Source organism: Falco rusticolus, chromosome 1 (assembly GCF_015220075.1).
Source record: "Falco rusticolus isolate bFalRus1 chromosome 1, bFalRus1.pri, whole genome shotgun sequence".
NCBI classification, from domain to species: domain Eukaryota; kingdom Metazoa; phylum Chordata; class Aves; order Falconiformes; family Falconidae; genus Falco; species Falco rusticolus.
In genome coordinates, this window is record NC_051187.1 from 43,938,951 (window position 1) to 43,961,374 (window position 22,424).

General features: G+C 37.6%; 2 protein-coding genes across 2 annotated transcripts in view; both read right to left on the minus strand.

Moving 5' to 3' along the window:
* Nucleotides 1-8,877: 8,877 nt before the first annotated feature.
* LOC119143216 lies at nt 8,878-19,974 on the minus strand. Its single transcript, XM_037377257.1, has 8 exons — nt 19,152-19,974; nt 17,866-17,952; nt 17,428-17,661; nt 15,644-15,666; nt 14,632-14,777; nt 13,947-14,047; nt 13,750-13,851; nt 8,878-12,648 (listed from the first exon to the last, which is right to left on the minus strand). Exons 1-8 carry the CDS (start codon nt 19,692-19,694, stop codon nt 10,873-10,875), a joined length of 3,012 nt encoding a protein of 1,003 aa, XP_037233154.1. The 5' UTR covers nt 19,695-19,974; the 3' UTR covers nt 8,878-10,872.
* A 312-nt stretch (nt 19,975-20,286) lies between these two features.
* ANXA10 (annexin A10) overlaps nt 20,287-22,424 on the minus strand; it is a 28,080-nt gene continuing 25,942 nt past the window's right edge. The window contains 1 exon segment of the mRNA XM_037377271.1: nt 20,287-22,002. Coding sequence (XP_037233168.1) covers nt 21,934-22,002 — 69 coding nt within the window. The 3' untranslated portion in view covers nt 20,287-21,933.

Below are 22,424 nucleotides of genomic sequence, written 5' to 3' on the forward strand. Positions count from 1 at the left end.
GAGATTTTTGCCTGGTATCTGACATTTCTTGAGAACCAGTTTTGTTACAACCGTCAAGTGTTTGTTTTAAACCTATCAAATAAAGATAGGAATTTTTAGAAGAGATAGTAAGAAATTCAGTAAAGGCTGGAATATAATTATACTTGAATCTGTGGGTGTTCAGCTGATTTCAAAGAAGTCAAGTGGGCTCTAGTGGGCAAAAAACGATATTTTCTTTGTTATCTGTGGGATATTAATGGCATCTTCTGTCACAGCATTTGTGTTGCCTATTTCTGTATCTTCTTTGGACACCTTGAAGACTGAAATTGTGACTAGACTTCAAATGTGGAAAGGATGCACAATGTTGACTGTCATCTCTAGTCATCTAATGTGAATGCAGGTGAAAGTGCATATATAGGAGACTGTAGTCTTTATGGAATTAGTTCAGGGAAGTGGATGCCTGTGAGATGAGAGGGGTTGTAGCATTCAAAAAGTTAGCATAGGTGTCTAAAATGGGTTATGAGAATATCTACTTGGAAGCAATAATGACGTCTGCTTCATTCTTCTTCCCATGCTTGAGAAGAAACAGGAAAAGGGGAAATAGTGAAGTATGATGTGCAATTATATATCTCTATCTATTCTTAATTAAACAATATTTTTTACACTGTAAAGGCATAAAGAAAAAATTTCCAACATTGGACTAATCTCAGTGAAATCTGGTCTTGTTGAAGATTATGCTGGAGATATTTTGAAAGACCTCCCTGTTCTAGAAAGGTACATATATGAGTTTTATTCTAATGAAATAACATCATATGGGCTTATTTTCTACCTTTGCACTTTACATCCATATTGTGTTCAATTTGTAAAAATGTAGAAGTGCTTTTGCTGTAACTGGGTAAAATTTCAAATTTACATGTACTGGTGTAAATGTTAACGGAAAGTTCAGAACAAGAATGGATAAGAATGACTATATTTCCTCATACTGCTATTTGTTTACATTATAGTCTTTGATTCTTACTTTACATTCTGGAACTGTTTTTTCTAAATGTACAAATTGTATTTGAAAACTTTATTCTAAATCGCAAAGCTTAGATTGATTTCAGGAAAAGAAAAACATTAAATCATACTGAAAAAAAAAATTATGCTTTACATTTCCTCTGCTACTTGTGGAAGTGGGTTCTGCGCTGTGCAATGAGTGTTTTTTTAGCCAGTGTGTGAGTTATGTCGTTACATTGCCTTCTATGATTAATGTGTATGAAAATAAGTGAAAAAATGGGGTTTTACTTTATTTGCAATTCTTTCTGAAAAAACGATGCTATCTTGACAGACTATATTTGGTGTAGAATAAAGCCCCATGTTTTTCTGCCACAGTAAAATTGTGTTTTGATAAATACTCAGGTTTTTAAAATGTGTCATTAGAGGCGTCAGAAAACACTTACTTTTTGCTCTGTTTAATGTTTGTATACTTCAGCAATGATCCTGTAGTTACGTCACTTATTAAATACAAGGAATTTGATGAGCTTCATCACTGGTATTCTGGCAGACCTTTGACTGAGGACTATGAGTGAGCATGGTGCAGTGCTGATGGTAAGAAAACCACACACAAAGTCCATCTGTCTGTGCTGGCTAAAACAGTATTGTAAAGGTTATTGTGGTTTTGGAGAAGGACTTCTCATTTCAGAAAATACTTGCAGATGTATAAATATTTGCCAAACTAGAGCTACTGCAATAGCTAAATTAAACTGATGTGCCTGTGCATTATGTGTATGCATTGTGTATTATCTTAAATAGGTCTGATCGGTGTAACAGAATGAGCACTTGTCACATGTTCATGATACATTCCCTTTTGCTTGCAAAATGCATCACAGATTTATGTAAGCAAACTGCACATATGCGTGCAGTTTAATTTTTAAATATATGGTTTGGATAATGCTTACTAAGTACATCCATACATGTGCAGAATCTTCTCAGTTGCACAGTGCACATGTAGCCAATGTTATCTTTTGAGAACAAAATTAAAGTAAGAAGTAAAAGAATTTGTTGTGGTTTAACCCTAGCTGGCATGTAAGCATCACACAGGCACTCGCTCACTCCCCCCAACCCTGGTGGGATAGGGGAGAATCAGAAGGATGGAAGTGAGAAAACTCATGCGTTGGAATAAAGACAGTTTAATAGGTAAAGCAAAAGATGCACATGCAAACAAAGTAAAGCGAGGAATCCATTCACCATTTCCCATCGGCAGGCAGGTGTTCAGACATCTCCAGGAAAGCAGGTCTCTGTCATGTGCAGTGGTTACTTTGGAAACCAAACACCATCACTCCAAACATCCCCCCCTTCCTCCGTCTTTTCCCAGCTTTTATTGCTGAGCATGATGCCATATGATCTGGAATACCCCTTGTGTCAGCTGGGACCAGCTGTCCTGGCTCTGTCCCCTCCCAGCTCCTTGTGCCCCACCCCCCGCCAGCCTGCTTGCTGGTGGGAGCGGGTGTGAGGCAGAAAAAGTTTGGTTCTATTTAAGCGCTGCTCAGCGGTAACAAAAACATCCCTGTGCTACCAACAGTCTTCTCATCACAAATCCAAAACACAGCTCCATACTAGCTACTATGAAAAAATATAACTCTAAATAAACACTAAAACCAGCATAGAAATAAACAAAAGTTGTTTGTATTATGATTATTGATGTTATGCATTATAGTTTCCTTTAAGGTTTTTTCCAGTTTGAGCTACTGAAGAAGACAAACTATGGATTTAGCTTTGATCGTAGATTTACATATTACATTAAATGAAGTATACAATACTGTACGTACTAGCAAGTACACAAAACTTTCCAAGATGTTCCCATCAACTATTACATCATACAGTGAATTAAACTATGAAAAACCTACTAGGAGTTGAGAAGCAATGGATTACTGTTCATATTCCAGTGTTGCTTATGGTTTTTATGCAAGTGACTTAGAAATATTGTTTCCTAAGTGGGTATTTGCACCACTTGACCTATGAAAACAGGGGTGTATCTGCACATCTTTCTGACTAGATGATTTTTTGCATTCTTCTGTGTACTGTGATTGCAGTGGGAAGTCTGGAGAACATAACCTGCAGAATAATAGCTAGAGCACTTTCCATAATGCTGGATTTGAAGACTTATGTCCACTCCAGCTGAAGAGAGGGCCCTCTCTCTCCCATGTTTTGCATGAATACTCTGAATTCTGGCATGTGTCATCTCAGTCTTTGTGAATAACAGAAAGATCTTCTGAGACAGGTCTTCACAATCAGAAACTGGCTCATCGTTTTGATTTCAGGGCAGAGAGAAATACCTAGGCTTGAGTGTGGAAGTATCCATATACTCATTTCAGTATCTTCCATTGGCTAGCATTAAGTGTTCTTCCAGCAGCTTTATTTATTTATGTTCTGATGAAAGACTCTTGTTTTCATGGGGAAGAGGTCTCTTTCTGATCATCTGAATTGCCTTCAGAAGACACCTTCCTATTTTCATGGACTGTGTGAGAAGCCTAGGCATTTTTCTCAAACAGTTATAATTTCTTTCCAGATATCCAGCTTGTTAAGTTTTCCAGTGTTTTTAATGTGTGCCTGAAGTAGTTTGAATTTGACTCTATTGCCTAGCTCTCAGATAGTTCCAAGTACTGTTGGATGTCAGTGAGTCTTAGTAGCCAGCCTCTTTCAAAACATGATTTTGGCCTTTAGGTCAATGAGGAATTTGTAGGAAATATATCCGTTACCCAGGTATCTTTTCTTGGAAATAGATTGGACTAGCATTCTATTAGAGTATTTTTTTAAATAAATTAAATTTGTTTGCAGCAAAATCTTAAGATCCAAAGGAATGAAGATAAATACAGAAGTTACAGACTTTTTGACATTTATATGGAAGGACTTTGGAAGATGGCACTTCAAAACATTGTATATCAAGAGGATGTGTCAGTGAATGCTAATGCTGTGGCCCAAAATGCACAAAAAAAGCATGTGAGTATATTCCAAGTTATTTTTTCCACTACCCAGGAAAGGATTACTACTCTATGAATGGGCCCTGCAGCTGAAGTTTTAATGTTCTGAATGAACCAGTAGTTCTCAGTTGAAGAAATTTAAATTGCCTTTTTACTTCAAATTTAATTAGCTAATTGGAAAAAGTTGTTTTTTTATTCCTAGTTAGGAATGCTGATGAGTGGTAATATTTCAACAGGCACAAGTAAATAAAAAAGCAATAATAACATGAAGTCTGTAAAGGCTGATAGGTTTTGGCTCACAGCCAGTATTATAATGTGGAGTGAAGGAAACTGGAGTTCATGAATTTAATTTAAGAAACTATTGAAAAATACTGGAAAAAACATTATTCAATTATTTATTTCCCTGCACTATTTGGAAACATCTGTGAAAGACCCTGTACGTATTGCAGTTAAGCATAACTATGTGAACACTGTCAAACATCACAGGGTATGTATCATGTACTTGCATACTCATGAACAATAATGAGCAATAGTAATTTGAGTAATATGTAATAATAGCCATCACCATGGGTTGCAGATTATGGCCCGCTGAATTACCTGTAAAAGTCTGTATATAAAGTAACTCTGTTAACTTCAAGTAAGGTTGAACTTTGCATTTTATTTAACTTATTGAAAAGCATCTCAATATGATCAGAATTACTATTACCCATGTATAAAATAAAAACTTGAAATTTAACTGTCAAGCATCTGCTATTTTATTTTTCCAATTTGTGCTTCTTTGTACTACTCGTGAAGCTTCATACTGACTTAAAACAAAGCTTAGGGAGGCTCTTTTGTGCAAAATATATAGGGATTCAGAAGTTATATCTTCTTCAAAATTAAGTATTATTTTAAATAATTCCCAAAACACAATGCATCACATAGATTAATTAGAACTATAACTAACCTGCTGTGATTGAGTTTATGGATTAGGGGTTTTTTAAGTGATGCCTGCAAATAATGATCTTTAGTTGTAAATATCTTCATTTTATTGGATAGAAAAGTAAAGTGGAAACAATTGCAAAGGAAAACACCAGGTGACTGAAAACTAAAGAAGAAAAGAAAGAACAGGAGCAATGGAAAGCCTTGTGTATACCAACTGAAAAGAAATCAAAGCAAATCTAAGTGTTGAAATAAATAAATTGGAAAAGTTTCTTAAGACCCTCAAAAGTAAATCTGTGAAGTTCAGCATAGAAATGACAGTACTGTGTGCCTGTTCAGAAGTGCGGAATGAACACTGCAGAATGCAAGATATGATAGCTAAATTAATGTTCAGTATTCAGCTTCCACTCCCTTTAACCAAGAGAACGAGTGACTTTCGAAAGTCTCAGCTGGAATAAAGACATGTAAATACAGGCCTGTTTCAAGAGCATGAAAGCTGTTTTTAACAGGCTCGGTTCCCCTTTTGCAATTTCGAGATCCTTTGAGTCAGCTGTAAATTAGCCAATGAAATTAGATTGTAGCTGTTTTCTTGTTGTGCTTTGTAAACATTACATACATAATTTTATTGTATATACCTTTGTTATGTATCATGACACTAAAATGTATCTATATTGCAGTGGATCATTTAATTTCCTGAGGTGGTTAGCTCACGGTCTGAATGATGACAATTTGCACAGAAATCTGTGCTACAGTGGTTAGTGACCTTGTTTCACCAGAACTGACTTGTTCAGTCCATACCTTCTGTCAGGAAAGTCCAAACACATAGTGCTCTAAATTTGTTGAGGAGAGTTGTAAACATGTAAACATTGGAGTGAAATATGTTGCTAATAAGACTGAGTAACAAATACGTTGGTTAGGAAGGTGAAATGGGGGAGATCAGTTATTGTGTAGATGTCAGAAGTATGACTTCCTTTTATAACCGAGCATGCAGAAGCAGATAGAATTATTGGGGTGCTTGGTCTTCAGTGGCAGTCCTTGTAGAGGTCACGGGAATGTGGGTTGTCTTCATCTAGTTGTCTTTAAATAAAATTAATTTTAAATTGTCATACAAGTCATTGGTCTGTTTTAAAAATACCTAATATCAGAAGCCTCCCAATGGGGAGACTTTTCCTTTTTTTTTTTTTAAAATGGTAACAAATCTAAAGAATTAAGCAAAGCTGTTCAAGTTATGAGGAGAGTTCATATCTTTCTTGAAAAATATCAAGATCTCTTGGAGAAACCACATCTACAGAAGCTGACCAGATATCCAAGACTTCTTGGATTTGAGAATTTGTCATGCTCTCTATCTGGCCAGGTAACTTTATAGACTGTAATGATTCTACTGTAACTGGATCTGTAGCTGAGTATCAACAGTGTTTTCTTAAGCACTGAATAGTGTGTAAAAGATCTATATTGAGCTTATTTTATTATGTATTGTGCCATAAGATTTGGAACTGTCTACTCTTCCTTTCAGATACTGATCTCTAGTTCCATGGTTAAATTTCTCTGCTTGATGTGAGGGCTAGTTGGCACAATATGCCACTTCCCCTTTAGTAAATAGAACTTTACATGGCTGAAAAGATACCCTTTGAAACATGCAGCAAGATAAATTTGCTTTAGCTATGTCTGCCTGTGGCCTTAGCCGTCTCTTAGAGGTACCTGCTGTTCAAATCATATCAGCTGAACTCTGCATGTTAAAAAGAACTGTGAAAAGCTAAGTGATGAGCAGCTGTGTTCTAACAGGCACAAATCTACTACTTTAGAAAAGGAAATCTTTGAGACTGCAGGGGTGGATGAAAACTATTCTGTTTGTTGTTAACAATATTACTGATCACCTCTGAAAGAAACAGATACTGAATTAGTTAATATACTAGTTTATTTAGTTTATGCTAAACAAAACAAAACATCACTGAGTAAACTGTGTGATGATCCAAGTGATAATATCCTACTGGCATTTCAACAACTGGGCCAAATCTATAAAGAGAAACTGAGTTGTTAACTGAAGAAAAAAGGGGAAAAAACCAACCAGCCACACATAAGGCTCTTGCCGCTCAGATCAGATGTCTCTTAAGCTAGGAAGTGATAAGGTCCAAGTTATCAAATATGTTTCATAATAAAGCTTTAGCAATATCCAATATCAGTAATATAAAGTTTACTTTAGAAAATGAACCTTTACACATTGACATTTTAACAGCTGCAATATCAATTAAACAATTGTTTCTAAAAAATTTAAAAAAATAGGTAACTGCACGTCTTTCAATTGCACGTTCTTTTTTCCAGGCAGCAATATATATGTTAAAATAGCTCTCGAAATATACTGAACAAATGTCACAGTTCTAACAGTTGGCAAGATTAGCCTCTCAGCCCATTTGTAAAGGATGTTCAGCAGTTACAATCAAATAAATTGTTCTAATTATTTTCCAAGGCTCTTATTAAGTTAAAAGTAGTACCTTCATGAAGCATTATAAAACCTTTGAAATCAGTCTGCAGTTTTAGTCTACAAAATTTCAATATAAAGAGGGTTTTATATCAGTACAATCAAGTGTGATTGAAGTGTTCCAACCACATGTAGAATTGCTTCATTTTTCTCCTCTTGTATTAAGAGTCAGGAAGATCCAGGACACCTCTAACATACTTGTCAAAAAGTCCCTTGCAATACAAATTATTGAGCTTAGTAAAATAAGTTTCTTAGCTATTTTCTTGTTTTCTTGCTGGGCAAAGCAAGGTTTACAACAATATTTTCAAACTATTCCTGAAAATTCTTCTGGATAACAGTACATTTTAGTCTACTTGTAGTCTGTAAAAATATATACATACTAACATTTTAGCTAATCCAGGAAATCTGGGCTTTGACAACAGCCCTCATTGCCACAAAGATGACTAAGATAATGATGTAAGTTATCCTCTTCTCTATTGATAGTAAAACGTGCATTAAGGACAATTCAGAATCCCATTTCTTGGAATTAGCTCTGGTGTTCAAAGTCAGTCTTTGGCTTGAAATCTCTTTTATGCAGCATTAAACCACATGCAAAATGTTGCTAGTTGGTACTGGCAAACCTCTGTGCAGTCAGGTAGTGCTGCTGACCTACCATCAACTTATTTAAAACTTTTTTCCTTCCAGTTTTTTAATGTATGAAACAAATTGATGACAGCAATGGAACACAGTAGTAGAAAAGATTGTTTTAACTCTGCTTGGAAAATGAAATTTACTCAAATTATTTTTTACTGTCTGGCGAGTCATGCCATATGTAGATAAATCCTGCACAACTGTTCCTCAACTAGGGTAGAAATGACCTTATTTAGATCTTTCTCTGTTCATATTTCCTGAATAAATGGAGTAGTCTTTTTAGGTAAGACACAATTAATTGACCAAGGAATAAAGTCAGAAATTGGTCCTATTGTGTTCTGTTATTTGACCAGTAGGGGATGAAATTCTGGGTGAAAAACAAACTTTTTAGGTCTATCACAGGGTACTATTTTTATATATTGAAGACTGGAATAAAGTCAGAAATTGGTCCTATTGTGTTCTGTTATTTGACCAGTAGGGGATGAAATTCTGGGTGAAAAACAAACTTTTTAGGTCTATCACAGGGTACTATTTTTATATATTGAAGACTGCACTGTCTCTTAAAGCGTTAGTAACAGCAGTCAACATTTCACTTCTAATAACGTAATAATGAAAAAAGCACCTCACTCCTGTAATGGCTTTTGGTAAAGAGTCAATGGTGAAGGATGACCAAATGATTGAGTCAGAATGACCAAGGAATCAACTTGTGAAAATATCAGAAAACCAGTAACTACTGATTTAGTATCTGGATGGACTGTAATTTTACTGTGACCTATTGTAAATAAAACATCCTGCTTACCATTTATCTCCCCTGTAAAACCTTAATGTTGAGCTATAAGGCACTTGGACAAGAACTGAGCATGCTTGAGAAGCAGTCCTAGGACTGTATTGAATCAACACACCAACAATATCTGCTTTCAAAAACAGTTTATCATAGTCTATTTGCTTTATTCTCTAATGGTCTTTTCACTAAAAGATGAGGTATATGCTTTAAAGTTTTAATTTTATCAAACTCTCATGAAACGCATTAATAGAAATGAACAGAAGATATGTTGAAAATAAGCAATTTTAAGAAACTCAACAGGGCTTCTGAATAACCCTAACTCATTAGGTTATTTTTTTTTGGTCACAAAACACAAATGTTTTCTACAGCCTTCTGGCAGGAAGTTTTATAGGTGCCTTATCTGTCTCTCTAAAATTGTTCCATTTATCTCGTTTTCATTATAGTGCGATCAGCCTCCATCCGTGACACACTTGCTGTTATCACACTCAGCGTTTTGTCTTCCAGTAATTTAAATTAATACCTTTTTAAAACTTCTCTCCTACAGATGCAGAACATGACAAGAATGTCTAGAGATAAAAGCAGAACAATTCTTAGGAGAAAAATGAAATACAGTAAGACGTAAAGATATGAACGTAAATAACTATAAAAGTAACAATGAAGAGAATTTTCACCACCTTCCATACTGTAATGCAGACACAAAGGGAAGATCAGTAAATTTTGTAAATTCTAGAACTATTTTTCAGCATATTTAAGAGAAGAATGCACTGCCACAGAAAAACTGAGGCCAAGAGTTTAACACAAGTCAAATTGAAAATTAGGTCAACGTTTCCTAAACCAAGAATGGTATTTCTAAGTATTTTGTCACAGTAAATATATTGGCAAGTCTTGCAGGGATTTAAATTTAAGTAATATTTCTGTTATGAAGTTGCAAAGATAGTTTGGAGTTGTTGGGTTTTGGTTTTGTGTTTTTTTTAAAGATAACTTCTAGTAGCCTGTGAATTCTGAAGAGATATTAAACATTCTGCATTCTGATCTAATACTTGCCAGTTGACATATCCACCTAATGCAGGATGATTTTATTTAAAATCTGGCACCAGCTCTTGCTGGAGAGTGAATGCTAAATGAAATGGAGCTTTATTCTGAAATGGTACTACTATCTGCATAATCTAACAGCTAAAGCAAATTATCTCTTGGATGCAAAAAAAATGGTTAATAAATTAGAAAATGTAGTACTTTTATCCTTTGTGTCATATTTCACAGACTGAAAATTCCATGAGTTCTGGATCATTAACACTTAGAAATGCCATTTTCCTTTTTTCCTGTTGTTACACAAAAAAGGAGATCTTTGAATTTTAAAGCCATATTCTCCTAATGCTTTCATCAAACCCCCAAGTTAGTATCTGTCCACTGATTCCCAAACTGATGCCAAAAGGAACCGAAAATTAGTTGTGACTGTTACCTTTCATAAAAGCATTTCATAAACATAGCTGACACTCTTCTGTAACATATAACAAGAACACTGATATGGTGTTTCAATTTCAAAAGCATAAACCAGATTATCGAAATTATACTAGAAGCTGCACTTCCAATATACATTAAATACCTCCTAGAAAAAGAAGATATCCAAAGGGAGATCCACAAAACAGTCTTCAGTAATGCCCTTCAACATCCTTTATTTTCATGGCTCTCCCTGCTCCCTGCCTATAAGGTGAATGCTGTTGTCTGTACTCTTACTCATTTAACCCTAGTGCAAGTGCTGCTGTACTGAAAGACTGACCTGGCTTTCTGGGACACCGCGGTTCCCCACCACCCACATGTGCCCCAGTGGCACTTTTCGGGAGGCTTGCATTCTTAAAGATACAGCATATGTGGTCATACTTGTGTCTTTAACAAAACACGACATTTTTGGTTGTTTCTTCAGTTTGGATTCATACTATAAAAATCACTTTAGTATACTGTACTTGCTGATACGCAGTCTTGTTTCTAACACAGAGATACCTGAATTGGCAAGAATCAGGAGGAACAACAGCTGTAAAATCACAGGTATCCCCAGTTTTTAATGTGCTAAGTAGCAGTTATTTAATTCCAGCTTAAGTATGGTTATCTTCCTTTTCACTCCCTCTTCATGTCTCTGATTTTCTTCGAGTAGATATCTTGTCTTCGGCAACAGAAAAATATTCTGATGCACTGCTGGTATCTGTAGAGCCAGATGTTTGACTTAGCTCTTCAGTATCAGAATCACTGTCACTTGGCATTCCTCCTGCCTCATTTACTGTAAGCACAGAACCTCCTAAAGATGGATCGTTGCATGCACTGGGAACAGACCAAGCTGCATTCGGGAACTGTACAGACTCGGGTTCATCTTCCTTCCTAGAAGAGGAACAGCTGTTTTCAGCAACAGTTTTACTTTCTTCATCTTTTACTTTTGTTTCTTGTTTTGTTGCTGTAGTAAGTAGTTGAGCAGACGATTCATTCTTGTTTTGAACAGGAAGGACAACTGAACATAAAGGCTGACTACAAGAATTACTATCAGCAAGCATTTCTGTACTCTTAGTTTTCTTAGATGAGTTCATAGGAAGACCAAAAACTTCACATTTTGGGCTAGAAGCAGGCTGTGCACACTCTGAAGATACAGGCTTCCCTAGATTTACAGGTGTTTTGTCAGGAGATTTCATCGTCTCTTTTTCCATTTTTTCAGTACCATTTCCAGACAAAAACACTGAAGAAGTCAGCGAATCAGAAGTATTTCTGACAATACTTCCAAATGAAAATACTTGTGAAGGCAACGGAAAACAGTTATTTTTGAAGGAAAATACACAGTTACTGGGGAGAAGGGGGGACTCTGAGACATCATTCACCCCAGCTGCTGTGGTGGTTTCTGAAGTACTGCAAGCCACAGATGTGATGGATTCTGAGGCATTAACTTTTTGTTTCCATGAGAAACACAGTGTCTGTGTACCACATTCTGCAGTTTCTTTTGCAGCAAGTGTTTTTGCTTTCATGTGAGAGGATGTATTTTTGTCAGATGGCTTCTCAGATTGGCTAAAAAATGAGGATAATGGTAAAACCTTAAAGGAATTGCTGACTCCTGATCCTGCAAAACAATCTCTTTCTGAATTGCTAAGGGGAAATGAAAAATCTGGCTTTTCACTTTCTGCTGCATCAATATTAGGACTGGTTGACACATCTGAAACTGTGATTTTGGTTACAGGACCATGTTTTCTAAATTTGCTTTCATCCTGGTTATCGGTTTTATCCACATGATCACATTTACCTAGATAAAACTGAGGGAAAACAGATTTCCTGTCTTTCTTTTTAACGGAAAATGTACCTGCATCTTTAGTAAGTCTGGGTAATAAGCTGTTACGTGCACTGAAAGCAAATGCTGAAGCAGAAAGTCTCTCTGCAGAAGCATCTAGAAATTCTGAATTTGAAACAGTTACAGCTACCGATTCTGCTGGTTTCAAGCCAGATGAATTGCTAGAATTTGTGTCCATTTCATTGGAAACAACTGCCGAAGTCTGCATTGGCAATTTTTCTTTAACTGCTAAGTCTTTAGAGTTTTCTGGTAAGGCTGGAGTGGTTACTTCCTTTGAGCTTCTCTCATGAAATGATTTTAGGTCACCATTTGTTTCAGAAAAGTTCATATTTGTGCACGGGATGCTGTGATTACTGGTTTCAGAAAAGCTTCTCTCAAAGCCTTCTGCTCTTTTCAGGGTTCCCATTTTTACTTTATCCGTGTCACTTGCTTTGATTGGTGAAGGTACAGGAGTTCCTGAGGACCTGTCCTTTGGAAAGTATAAATTTGTAACTGCTGAGGCTTTATTTGCAGGTAAAGTTTGTGTCTTCAACTCATTGGTGAGCTTCTGACGTTCCATATAGTATTTGTAACGTAACTCCTACAATTACAGCAAAGAATCCCATTCAGTAAAATGGCATTTGTGGATTCAGTGGTTATAAAATTCACATACAATCCTAAGATTGAACAAAACTTTTCATATATTGTATAGCGTTTATAATGTATTTTTCCATTGGTGCTAGAAGGCAACAGAACACAAGTCATTACGGAAAAAAGTTCTGTAAAAACAATCAACCAAGATACACAGGGAACACTGACAACAAAGTAGGTTTTGAAATAGGAGGCTACAGAAAACTGAATTTAAAGTCACTGCCAAAACCAGAAATGGCTAAAAATACTAGCTTAGACATTGAGTGACAAATTCTCAAATTGTCACGAAAAATAACTATCTGAAACCAATTTAGTTTTTTTTTTTTACTAGATACAATAACTATATAAACTGTTCTCAATAGGAATAGAAAACAGATGTTCTTCAAAATAATATAGCAAAAGAACAATTAATTCTATATTTAAAGGTCCTAAGCAACTTTTTAATTTAATCATCTGCCATTGGTATTCTCGGAACATACGTTATTTGATTCACTGCCAGCCATGTTTCACTAACTGTAACTAAAATAATTCTGTACAGAACAATACTCACTCAGCCACCCACATGGAACCGCTAGTAAGTGGAAAAAAAAAATCTAGTTGTATAATTTGATCATTGGAAATGAAGCAAAAGAGACTGGATTCAGTTTCACGTCAAATTATCAGGAATTTAGGTAGTCTCAGAAGAGTGAATTCTATTATCTTCAGAAAACAGAGCACAGGCAGATTACTTTCTCTTCAAATAGGCAACAGAGAAGCTTATTTGGATTAGAAAGCTACAGATCTAACTCCAAAAGCCACACTAAACTACAGAAATAAGTATTTAATGTCAGTAGTAAGATTAAGTTCCAGCTTTCTGAAGAAAAATAATAATAATAATAAAAAAGATGAGTAAAATTCTGACAGCTTTAATAACCTAGTCAGATTTATATTCTAGAATTGAAAGAGTAACTTTCTACCAAGAAAACTGAAAATGATTACAAAAGCTTATTTAGAAAGTTGTGTCATAACAAACAGTAACTTAGCCATACTTACAACAGATGTTCAATCATACCTCATGACTCATGTTTTGAAATGCTGGCATTTCTGACATTGACATTACATGAGTACAGATTCTGCTACCGTCTGCTAGTGCTTCCTCCTGTCCTGCTACAGGCTGAAAAATGTTTTACAGCAGACATTACATTTCATTTCAATATTACAAAATAAACAAAATAGTACAGTATTGTAGCTCCATAGTCAATAACTTACAAGAAATGTGTTGGGTGTGTTCCTCTGGTCCTGCCATTGCTGTACGTTACTTTTAAACAGAGTGTTTTTTGTTGAGTTCTCATTTCCTCCAGAAGGTAGATCTATTAGAAAGCAGCACAAGAATACTGATGGTGAGCATATTACTTATGGAAAAAATACCGAAAGGTTCCTATGCATCTAAACATACATTCCAATTAAGAACAAAATTATACTGCCTTAAGTGGCCCTAGTACTTGCTGAAACTTCTGTAATATAAAGCAAGAGGCCCATATAAGAAGTTTTCAAAATGCCTGGAGATGCCTGCCTGGATACAAAGACCAACATTTTCTCCTATGAGGTAAAAGCATTTAATCAGAGCTTAGTTAACATTTAGCATGGTGACAAGAAGTGCCCATCTAGTTCAGTGACACACTTCCAACAGTGGTGGTACTTGTTGTGTAGGAAGATTATAAGGATACTTCCCCCAGGTTCCAAAAATACAGCCTAAGGACTTTCTACAGAAAGTATAGTTATAAAATGCATTTAAAAGCCCTTGATGAATTTACCATCCATACATTTTCTCAGATGCTTTCTGAACACTTGCATGTTTTTACCATACAGATTGTTTATTAGCAATTAGTTCCCCAGGTTACAGGTTCCTACTGATTTCCTGAATCTTGTCCTATATTGAGTCCTTCTTCCTTACCTTTAACAATGTCTACATTAACAGGCATCAACTTCAAAGCCAAGATTTCATTAACCACAGCTTTGATATCCATCTTCTTTTGAGTATACTCTGGTGGTTTTTCATAGCTGGATGCTATATTCATCAGGTCAAGCTGAGTTTTCATTCTGGAAAAGGAAATAAAAAATAATGCAAACAAACTTTTCTTAAGGCTTACATGCCAACAACTAAATTTCACTGGCCTAATACAGAAAAAATACTTTAAAAAGAAATCACTAAGACTGAGAAGAAATCCAAAAAAGTAATAACATGTGAAGTTTTCTAATTTTTTTTCTTAAAACTACTTGAAAATTCATTTGAAATAGGTTTCATACGCAATGAAAACTGCAAGAAGTAGTGCCTGCAGTTCAGCAAAAAACATTACACACAGCCCCCCTTCCTGGTGTACTGTACCTGAATCTAAATTACACTTTTTCTTCAGAGGGCATTGCTGATGTCAGTCTGAACCACAACATATTTTAAAGAACTTAATTTCCAAAATTCTTTCTTAAACACTGCTTGAAAAGTGATAAGAAATGTAATTAAGAATCATTAGAAAGAAATATACAGGATACGTGCACTGCAAACACAAAAATGAAGACACTGCAGAATCTCCATACATGCCTTTAGACTTCAAGATTTCTGTAAATGCTCTAGGCATGCTTCCAGGTTCCCAAGTTTAAATAAGACATCTAAAAATATCCAGTCACCGTGTATTAGTGAATTCATATATTCAGTTTTTGTCAGGGGGCCAATTCAAAAGTTATTATCTCTAATCTCAGACAGTACATCACTAAAATTCTGGACACGTTACCTAACATTTTGAATATGGAGCATCCAAAAATCTGAAAGCATTATAATGTCTTAATTACTAAATACTATTTTCATGTTAGATTGCTGTATCTGACCATATCTAAAGTAACCATTTTCTTAGCTTTTAATCTTAAAATTACACTAGAGAACTAACAAAGCATAAAAAAATATATATATATACCTTGTGTTCAAGCCACAGGCCACCTATAAATAAAACAAGAATTTGTAAGATATGAATGAGTTTTCCTCCAACTCTCAAAAGGAGGAGATAATTGCTTTATCAAAATACTTCAGACTGAACAAAACTTCATTTCACGTAACTATAGGAAATAAACCTGTTAACATTGAAAAAAAGAAAAAAGCATCCAAATGTAAAAAAAAAAAGTATGCCTGCAGCAATGATTTATATTATAATACTTTGTGTTAAAGACCCTCTTCAGAGCCAATTGAAGACATTCAAATAATAGTTCATGACCCATATGGTTATCTAATCCATTTCAGATGTTCAGTTATTTGTAAACATTCAAACGAAAGACTATTTTCTATTTCTTGGTGAGGGAAGCCTCTGCTACTGCTCTCAAGATGCTGTTACACTAAGATTTAAAAAGGCTGCCTTTTATTTTTAAAGCAGCCAGGTAATAGCAGTATGAAGTACACTGCAAAGCATGGGCAAGGAAAAGTAAAAAACTGACTGGATTATAGACTAACTGCTTCCCTATAAAAATCTAGTGATCTCACTATACTGACTCTTAAAACGGTAACAAAAGCCCACCTCACTGAAATGAGTTGTGTACTGTTACAGTGGGCAGGTGGGAAGGTGTTAAGTTCAAAGCATACTAATCACTGGATTCAGAATATTTCTTCCAAAAGTGGGAGTCACTTTAACTTTGTGTAAAATTGAAATTTTCTTTAACTAGTTGGTGCCAGAAACTTACTCAAACTAAGTCCTTTCTTAGCTTCTCATTTATATGAAGGCAGCAAAAAGACCCATTACAAAAAACAGCAGCATGCCGCTGTTTCTTAGGAAAACATAAACCTTGAAGTTGAAGAAAACACAAAATTCAGCAGTTAGTTAAGTACTTTGCCCCGTATCTACCATCTGCCTAAATTCTATACAACTGTAGCCACAGTGTTTGACATAAGATTAAAAGGTCTACACTAGCTTAGGTGACAGTGAAGATTAAGCTTGTATCTTGGATTCCTCTAGCATTTATCTCTAAATCAGAAACAGCATTTTTCTCTGCAGTTCCCTTGAACACTATGAGGAAGACTTTCAGGGTCTTGTATACATAAGCACACATGCTACATAGTACAGTGTATGTCAGAAGTACCTAAGTTAGCTTGGAATAGGCTGATTTATCTCCATTGCACATCTCAGTGGAAAGTTTACAGCAGATTTTAGTATCAGTATAATCACCTTAGCTCTGGTATCCCAACACAGTACTCCACTGTGCAGCACAGACAAGTTACCAGTTCTGGCTCCAGTCTTTCCAGAGAAAGCATTTTTAACATCTTACAAGTTTAAGAATGCAATAGAAATGCTTCATACAGAACGCATTTGAAAATAAACATGAAAAAGCAAATAAACATGAGAATTTTGAAAGCAGTACTAGTAAATAACTCACTAACTAGCACCAAGGCAGCTTACTTTCACAGGTGGTAGCATGTTATAGCAAGTTTTACAGCAACAGCTACACAGTCTAATATGAATGTCATTAGTATTCAGTGAAGAAACTGTCTACTAAATTCACTCAAAAACACTCATAAGCTGCAAAGATAGCTTTTCAAACCTTTCTAAAATGAAAAACTTAAAAAAGCACAAAGTGATCAACAATTTTAGTCTGCTTTTTTCATTAATTGAATTTGTTTTTCCTGATTCAGTCATAATCCTGATCTACTGTATAGCAGGCTCTATTTGAAGTTTGTTATACAACTGGGATCAAATAATACCAAAAAGGCCATTACCTCCAGGAAGCGCTGAGGATCACACTCATGGACAAGCTTTTCACAATCCTTCAAAAAATTCTCAATGGTCTTCTTGTGAGTTTCCTTCATTTTCTTCCAAATCTGAAATTCTTTCTCTTTTTTAATTCTTTGATTTTCAACTTCTTCTAGCAATTGCCATTTCTTCAATTCCAGAGTCTTGAAAACTTCTCCAAATTCCAGTGCAATTATTTCTGCATCATTGTTCTGCACCATCTAGAAATACAAGAACATAAAACCAGATGAAAATGCAGTAGCAGTGTCTACATGGGGTCACTTCCTTTAAACTCAGAACACGTCCATGCCACAAGAAGCACAAGTATGCTTCATGTTGTGATTAACCTATCATGATAACAGAAACAAAGACACACACACACATGTGTATATATATATTAATAATATCCAGCATCTGTAACTCACATTTGTATCATTTGGTTGACTTGAGATTTCATTCATCAGCTTCTCATTTATTATTCTCATTTTTTTCAGACTGCTGAAGAAGGTTAACTGCAAGACAATTGAAACATATTATTACGACTTTATTCACTCCATAAATGTCAGTTGTTATCAAGAATCAAATCATGAGATGTTCTGTACAATGTATTAAACAAGGGTTTTGACTCAAAACATCACTTTAATATTTAAGGCTCTCCTGGATCAGTAGACAAACTTCCTTCTGCTAGTTCTGTCAAAGCAATGTTTCTAGGCTCACCTACAATACATATTGCTAGCATGGCTACAGGATTACTTTATAGTTAAAACATTGTTTCCCTCAGCCGTTTTTTTTTAACCTCACCCCTCCCCTCACACACACATCTATCACAACTTATGTTTTAATTCTGCTGTTCCAATTTGACAAGCAACTGTGTAATACTAATTTTTTTTTTTTTCACCTCACACTGATAAAATAGAAAACTTGCCTGCAACAGAGTTATTTCTGTTTGGTTTTAAACTAAGATTATCAAGGCTTTTTCCTTCTTTACCTCATTACATTATCACTAAGTTTTACCTACAAGGTCTAGTGTAAAGACTTTTCCCCTGGTTTCCCCAAGTGGCACACAACTGGTGATGGGAAAGGCAGAAGGGAAGTCAGTGCAAAAACAACTTTTGGCTTAAGGAAGTCAGTGCTGCACTTACATTTTTATACCTATGCTCTTCATTGCTGCCCCACAGTTGTTTCAATTACCACACTGTATGTGTACGTATGACATACCACCCTGAACACAATTTGCACAGGACATGAAAAGCTAGTGATAATTAGTATTTTAGCAAAAATCACAGCTACCACTGCAATCAGCCAACAACCATTAGGCCAGGCAGTTGCTTTCCTCATGCAAGCCAGAATGTATTTGGGTTTTACATTTATTAAATTACTTACCTAATCCATCTATTTCTAAATATGTCATTATCTATGACCCAAGTTACCTAAGACAGTTCAGAGGGTCTATAAACAACCTATCTGTGGGTGGGCTGGTTTGGTTTGTGGTTTTTTTTTTTTTTTCTCATTTTTGATAATAGGACTAGCATTTTCCTGAACTTGGAAAAAATGGATCCAGGCACGGAATAAACTCTCAGCAGCAGTATGTTTTTTTCAGCAAAGACTGCAGCCCACCACAGAGGGCTTTTCCCTGCGGTTCTGAGTAAGAGCAACGCGGGCCCGGTGGGATGGCCCGTGGACCCCGCGCGGAGGGGACGCGCGCGCTTACTTTTTCTTCCTGGTAGACCGTGTCTATGAGGTTGACGGAGTGGAAGATGCCTCGGTGCTCCTCAGAGACACACTGCCCACACCCCGCCTGGCGGCACATCCGGCAGTAGAGCTGCACCAGCCGGCTTGGATGCTTCTGGCAAGTTCCTCCGAGCGCCAGCGGAGAGAGCAGGCCGGGCCCCTGGCCCTGCTCTGCCTCCCCTCCCTTGGCGGCCCCGGCCGTGCCAGAGCGGTAGAGCTTGACCACTTCCGCCAGGGTAGTGTTGACGGGCAGCGCGGCGGCGCCACCCCGGGGTAGCGGGCACAGCTTCCTGCACAGAGGGCAGGACACCCGGGCGCCGGCCCCGCCGCCGCCCGGCCCCGGCCCCCCCCGGGAGAGGCGGGCCTGGCTTTGGCCCCGCTGCTGCTGCTGCAGGCGGGCGGCCTCGGCCGAGGCCAAGCACTCCAGCACGCAGTCCCGGCAGAAGTTGTGCGAGCACTGGGGAAGCGTCACCGGCTCCTCGAAGAGGGACAAGCACACGGCGCACGTCAGGCTGGCCTCCATCTGCGACAAGCAGGCGAGCGGCCGAGGCCGCCGCTCCCGCTGCCCCGGTCCCGGCTCGCCGGCGTCCCGGCTGGGCGTCCCCGGCTCCTCCCGCTGCCCCGGGTCCGGCTCGGTGGCGGCCCGGCTGGGCGCCTCCGACTCCTCCTGCTGCCCCGCTGCCTCCAGCTCGGCGGCAGCGAGCCCTGCTGCCGAGGGGCTACGGGCCACGGCGAGAGAGCCGAATACCCCGCGAGCTCCGAACTCCAACGGCTGCTGCCAACCGCCAACTTCCCAGGAAGTGGAAGCCGGCAGCGGAGGGAGGGGCGAGGAGGGACGCGTTGGCGATTGGGGAAGCCGCGGGATTGACACCGCCTCTTCCCAGTCAGAGCAGGCGGGGGGCGGGAGACGGCGCCATGGGGGCGGGGCGCGGAGCTGCCCCAGTCTGACCGGTGGCCCTGCAGCGCTGCGCCGGCCGCGTGGGGCGGAGCGGAGGATGCTGGGAGCCGCCCCCTGCCCGGCGGGTGAGCGGCCGCGGCCCCTGCCGGGCCCTAGCGCCGGAGCCGCCATTTTGTGGCGGGGTCTGCGCGTGTTGTGGGGGTCCGCGGGACCTTGTTCTGTGAACAGGGCGGTCGCGGTTGAGAGCGTTGTCCTTATGCCTGTCTGCGAGTATGGAGTAAAAGCGAGTGTAGAGGTACAGCAGTTAGTAGCGACCTCTATATCGTTATGTAACTTAAGTTTAGGATTTTGTTAACGCTGACAAATAGGAACACTCATTCTCATTTTAGTTTATTTTTCCTCCCAGAGCATTCCTTCCAAAGTTGTAGCTTAATAATTAAATTATCCATTTGAAATATGTTGAAATTTGTCAAGCCTAAGAGGGACTCAACTGCGATTTTAGGTTTATTGTAAATTGAAAGAGTTGTAACATAAAGTCAGCATGTGCCAAAAAAGCAAGATACACTGAAAATAAGGTTATTTTCACAGACTGAGGGGTCAGGTGCAAACAGCATAGAAGCGATCATGTTACTTCCATGTTTTTACAGTAGTGCTTTATTCAGTCATACTGAGCTATACTTGCAGAAAGCTCCTAGTTAAAAGTTTAGTGTCAAGTTGTCTGTGTCAAGTTGGAAACCTTGTAGCTGCAGGAGAAAAACCAGGGGCAGTTATTTTAGTGCATATTACCACATTTCACCTTACTTATGCCTGTTCACATAAAGAGGATGACAGAAAGTACAAATACATAGGCTCACAAGCCTCATGGATAGGCGGCACTGAAGAGATTTGAGATGCTTAAAAGCAGCATCACATTTTCTTGTGGGATGAGGACTTGCAGCTGGTGCCTGCAGCCTTTCATTGTTGCCGTATAAGTTGTCACCAGATGTTGTCAGACTGCATTTGCTGGTGGTATTCTGAGAAGTTCTGCATCCTTCAGCCTCATTTGGAGGTACAGTGTTACGTACTACTAGTCAACTCCTGAATTATATCATCTGGGCCATTCTGGAAATACCTCAGTGCTCTGAAGGTCAACATTCAATTAATGATTAAAATGAGAGGCACAAATGGAATTTCAGAGTCTAAACCTCTGGAACTTCTCTGCTCAAAGCTACATAATTTTTCATCTTCCAGGGGTTTCCGGTGTGTGGCATTAAATGAATAATGTTTTTTTCTTGATTCTCATTTTTTATTTTGCTTCAAATGGAAAGAAGGAATTAATTGCCTTTAAGTAGGTGAGCTAATTGAAAGAGAATACAAAAGCACTGGGCAGGCGAGTGACTGATAACAGATTTGGGCAGATGCTTAAGCTGTTAGTAACTAAACCAATAATGTTCAAGAGCAAAAAATGTGGGAAGGAAGAGAAAAAATGACTTGAAGGAATCATGCTGATAAAATACATAAAGCAAAACGTTTTTTCTCTCTCTTGTGGAAGTGAATAGATTCTTCCATAGCCTATTGTCTAATGTTTGGGACGCCGAGAGATTAAATGATAAACATATGCTTACATGGAATTATTTTACTACTTGCTTCATTAATTTGTATTAATCATAGAAACAGAAATATTAATTAGAACTAAGGATAAAACCATGTTCCTGCCAACATTTTTTCCTGTCTCAAGAAAGTTTTAATACTAACAAACGTATAGCACTGATTTTTCTGTTCTTTTATGTAAAGTAGGGATATTGTACAGTTAATCTATGGTATATAGCTTCACTTTCTATTTAAAATGGATTCATACACCCTTCAGAGTTCATCTTCTTCTTCCTTAATAATCTTCAGCATCACCAGCACAGATAGCAAGTAAAGCACTCTCATAATGGCCTGAAGCAAAATGCTGCAAGAAAAAAAAAATCAGTATTTCTGTGACTGTACATTTTCTTAATTTCTCTTCTCTTGCAAGGTGTGTGGCAAGGACTAGACTAATGTTGTAAGGTTTTATAAAATATTACAGTGTTTTTGTAAGGATTCTAGGTCAAGTTTTTTTTCATTTCTCATACCTTGGGCTTCAGTTGCTTGGGCACCTAGAAACAAACTACATTTGAAAGCTGGGATCAAACCTCTTTAATACTTCTCAAGTTCAATACAAAAAAATCCTAAGCAATTTCTCTACAGTTATTGTACATCTTACAGTTGGATTATAGCAACATAAAAAAGATAAAGTGTCAGAGTTTTGTTTTAAGTTATGGAGCAAGACTACAAGAGGAATAGTTTTTCTGTAGGTTGATGCTACTACCAAAGCGCAAGGGTAAAACCAGA

Bases quoted from the DNA above. Each gene is read 5' to 3' on its own strand.
- LOC119143216 (XM_037377257.1), bottom strand. From the start codon at position 19,694: ATGGAGGCCAGCCTGACGTGCGCCGTGTGCTTGTCCCTCTTCGAGGAG. The intron at 15,667-17,427 runs GTAATGGCCTTT...TTTTATTTATAG, and splicing joins ATCCTCAGCGCTTCCTGGAG to GTGGCCTGTGGCTTGAACAC. The intron at 12,649-13,749 runs GTATGATTGAAC...CTGTAATTGTAG, and splicing joins TTCAAAACATGAGTCATGAG to GAGTTACGTTACAAATACTA.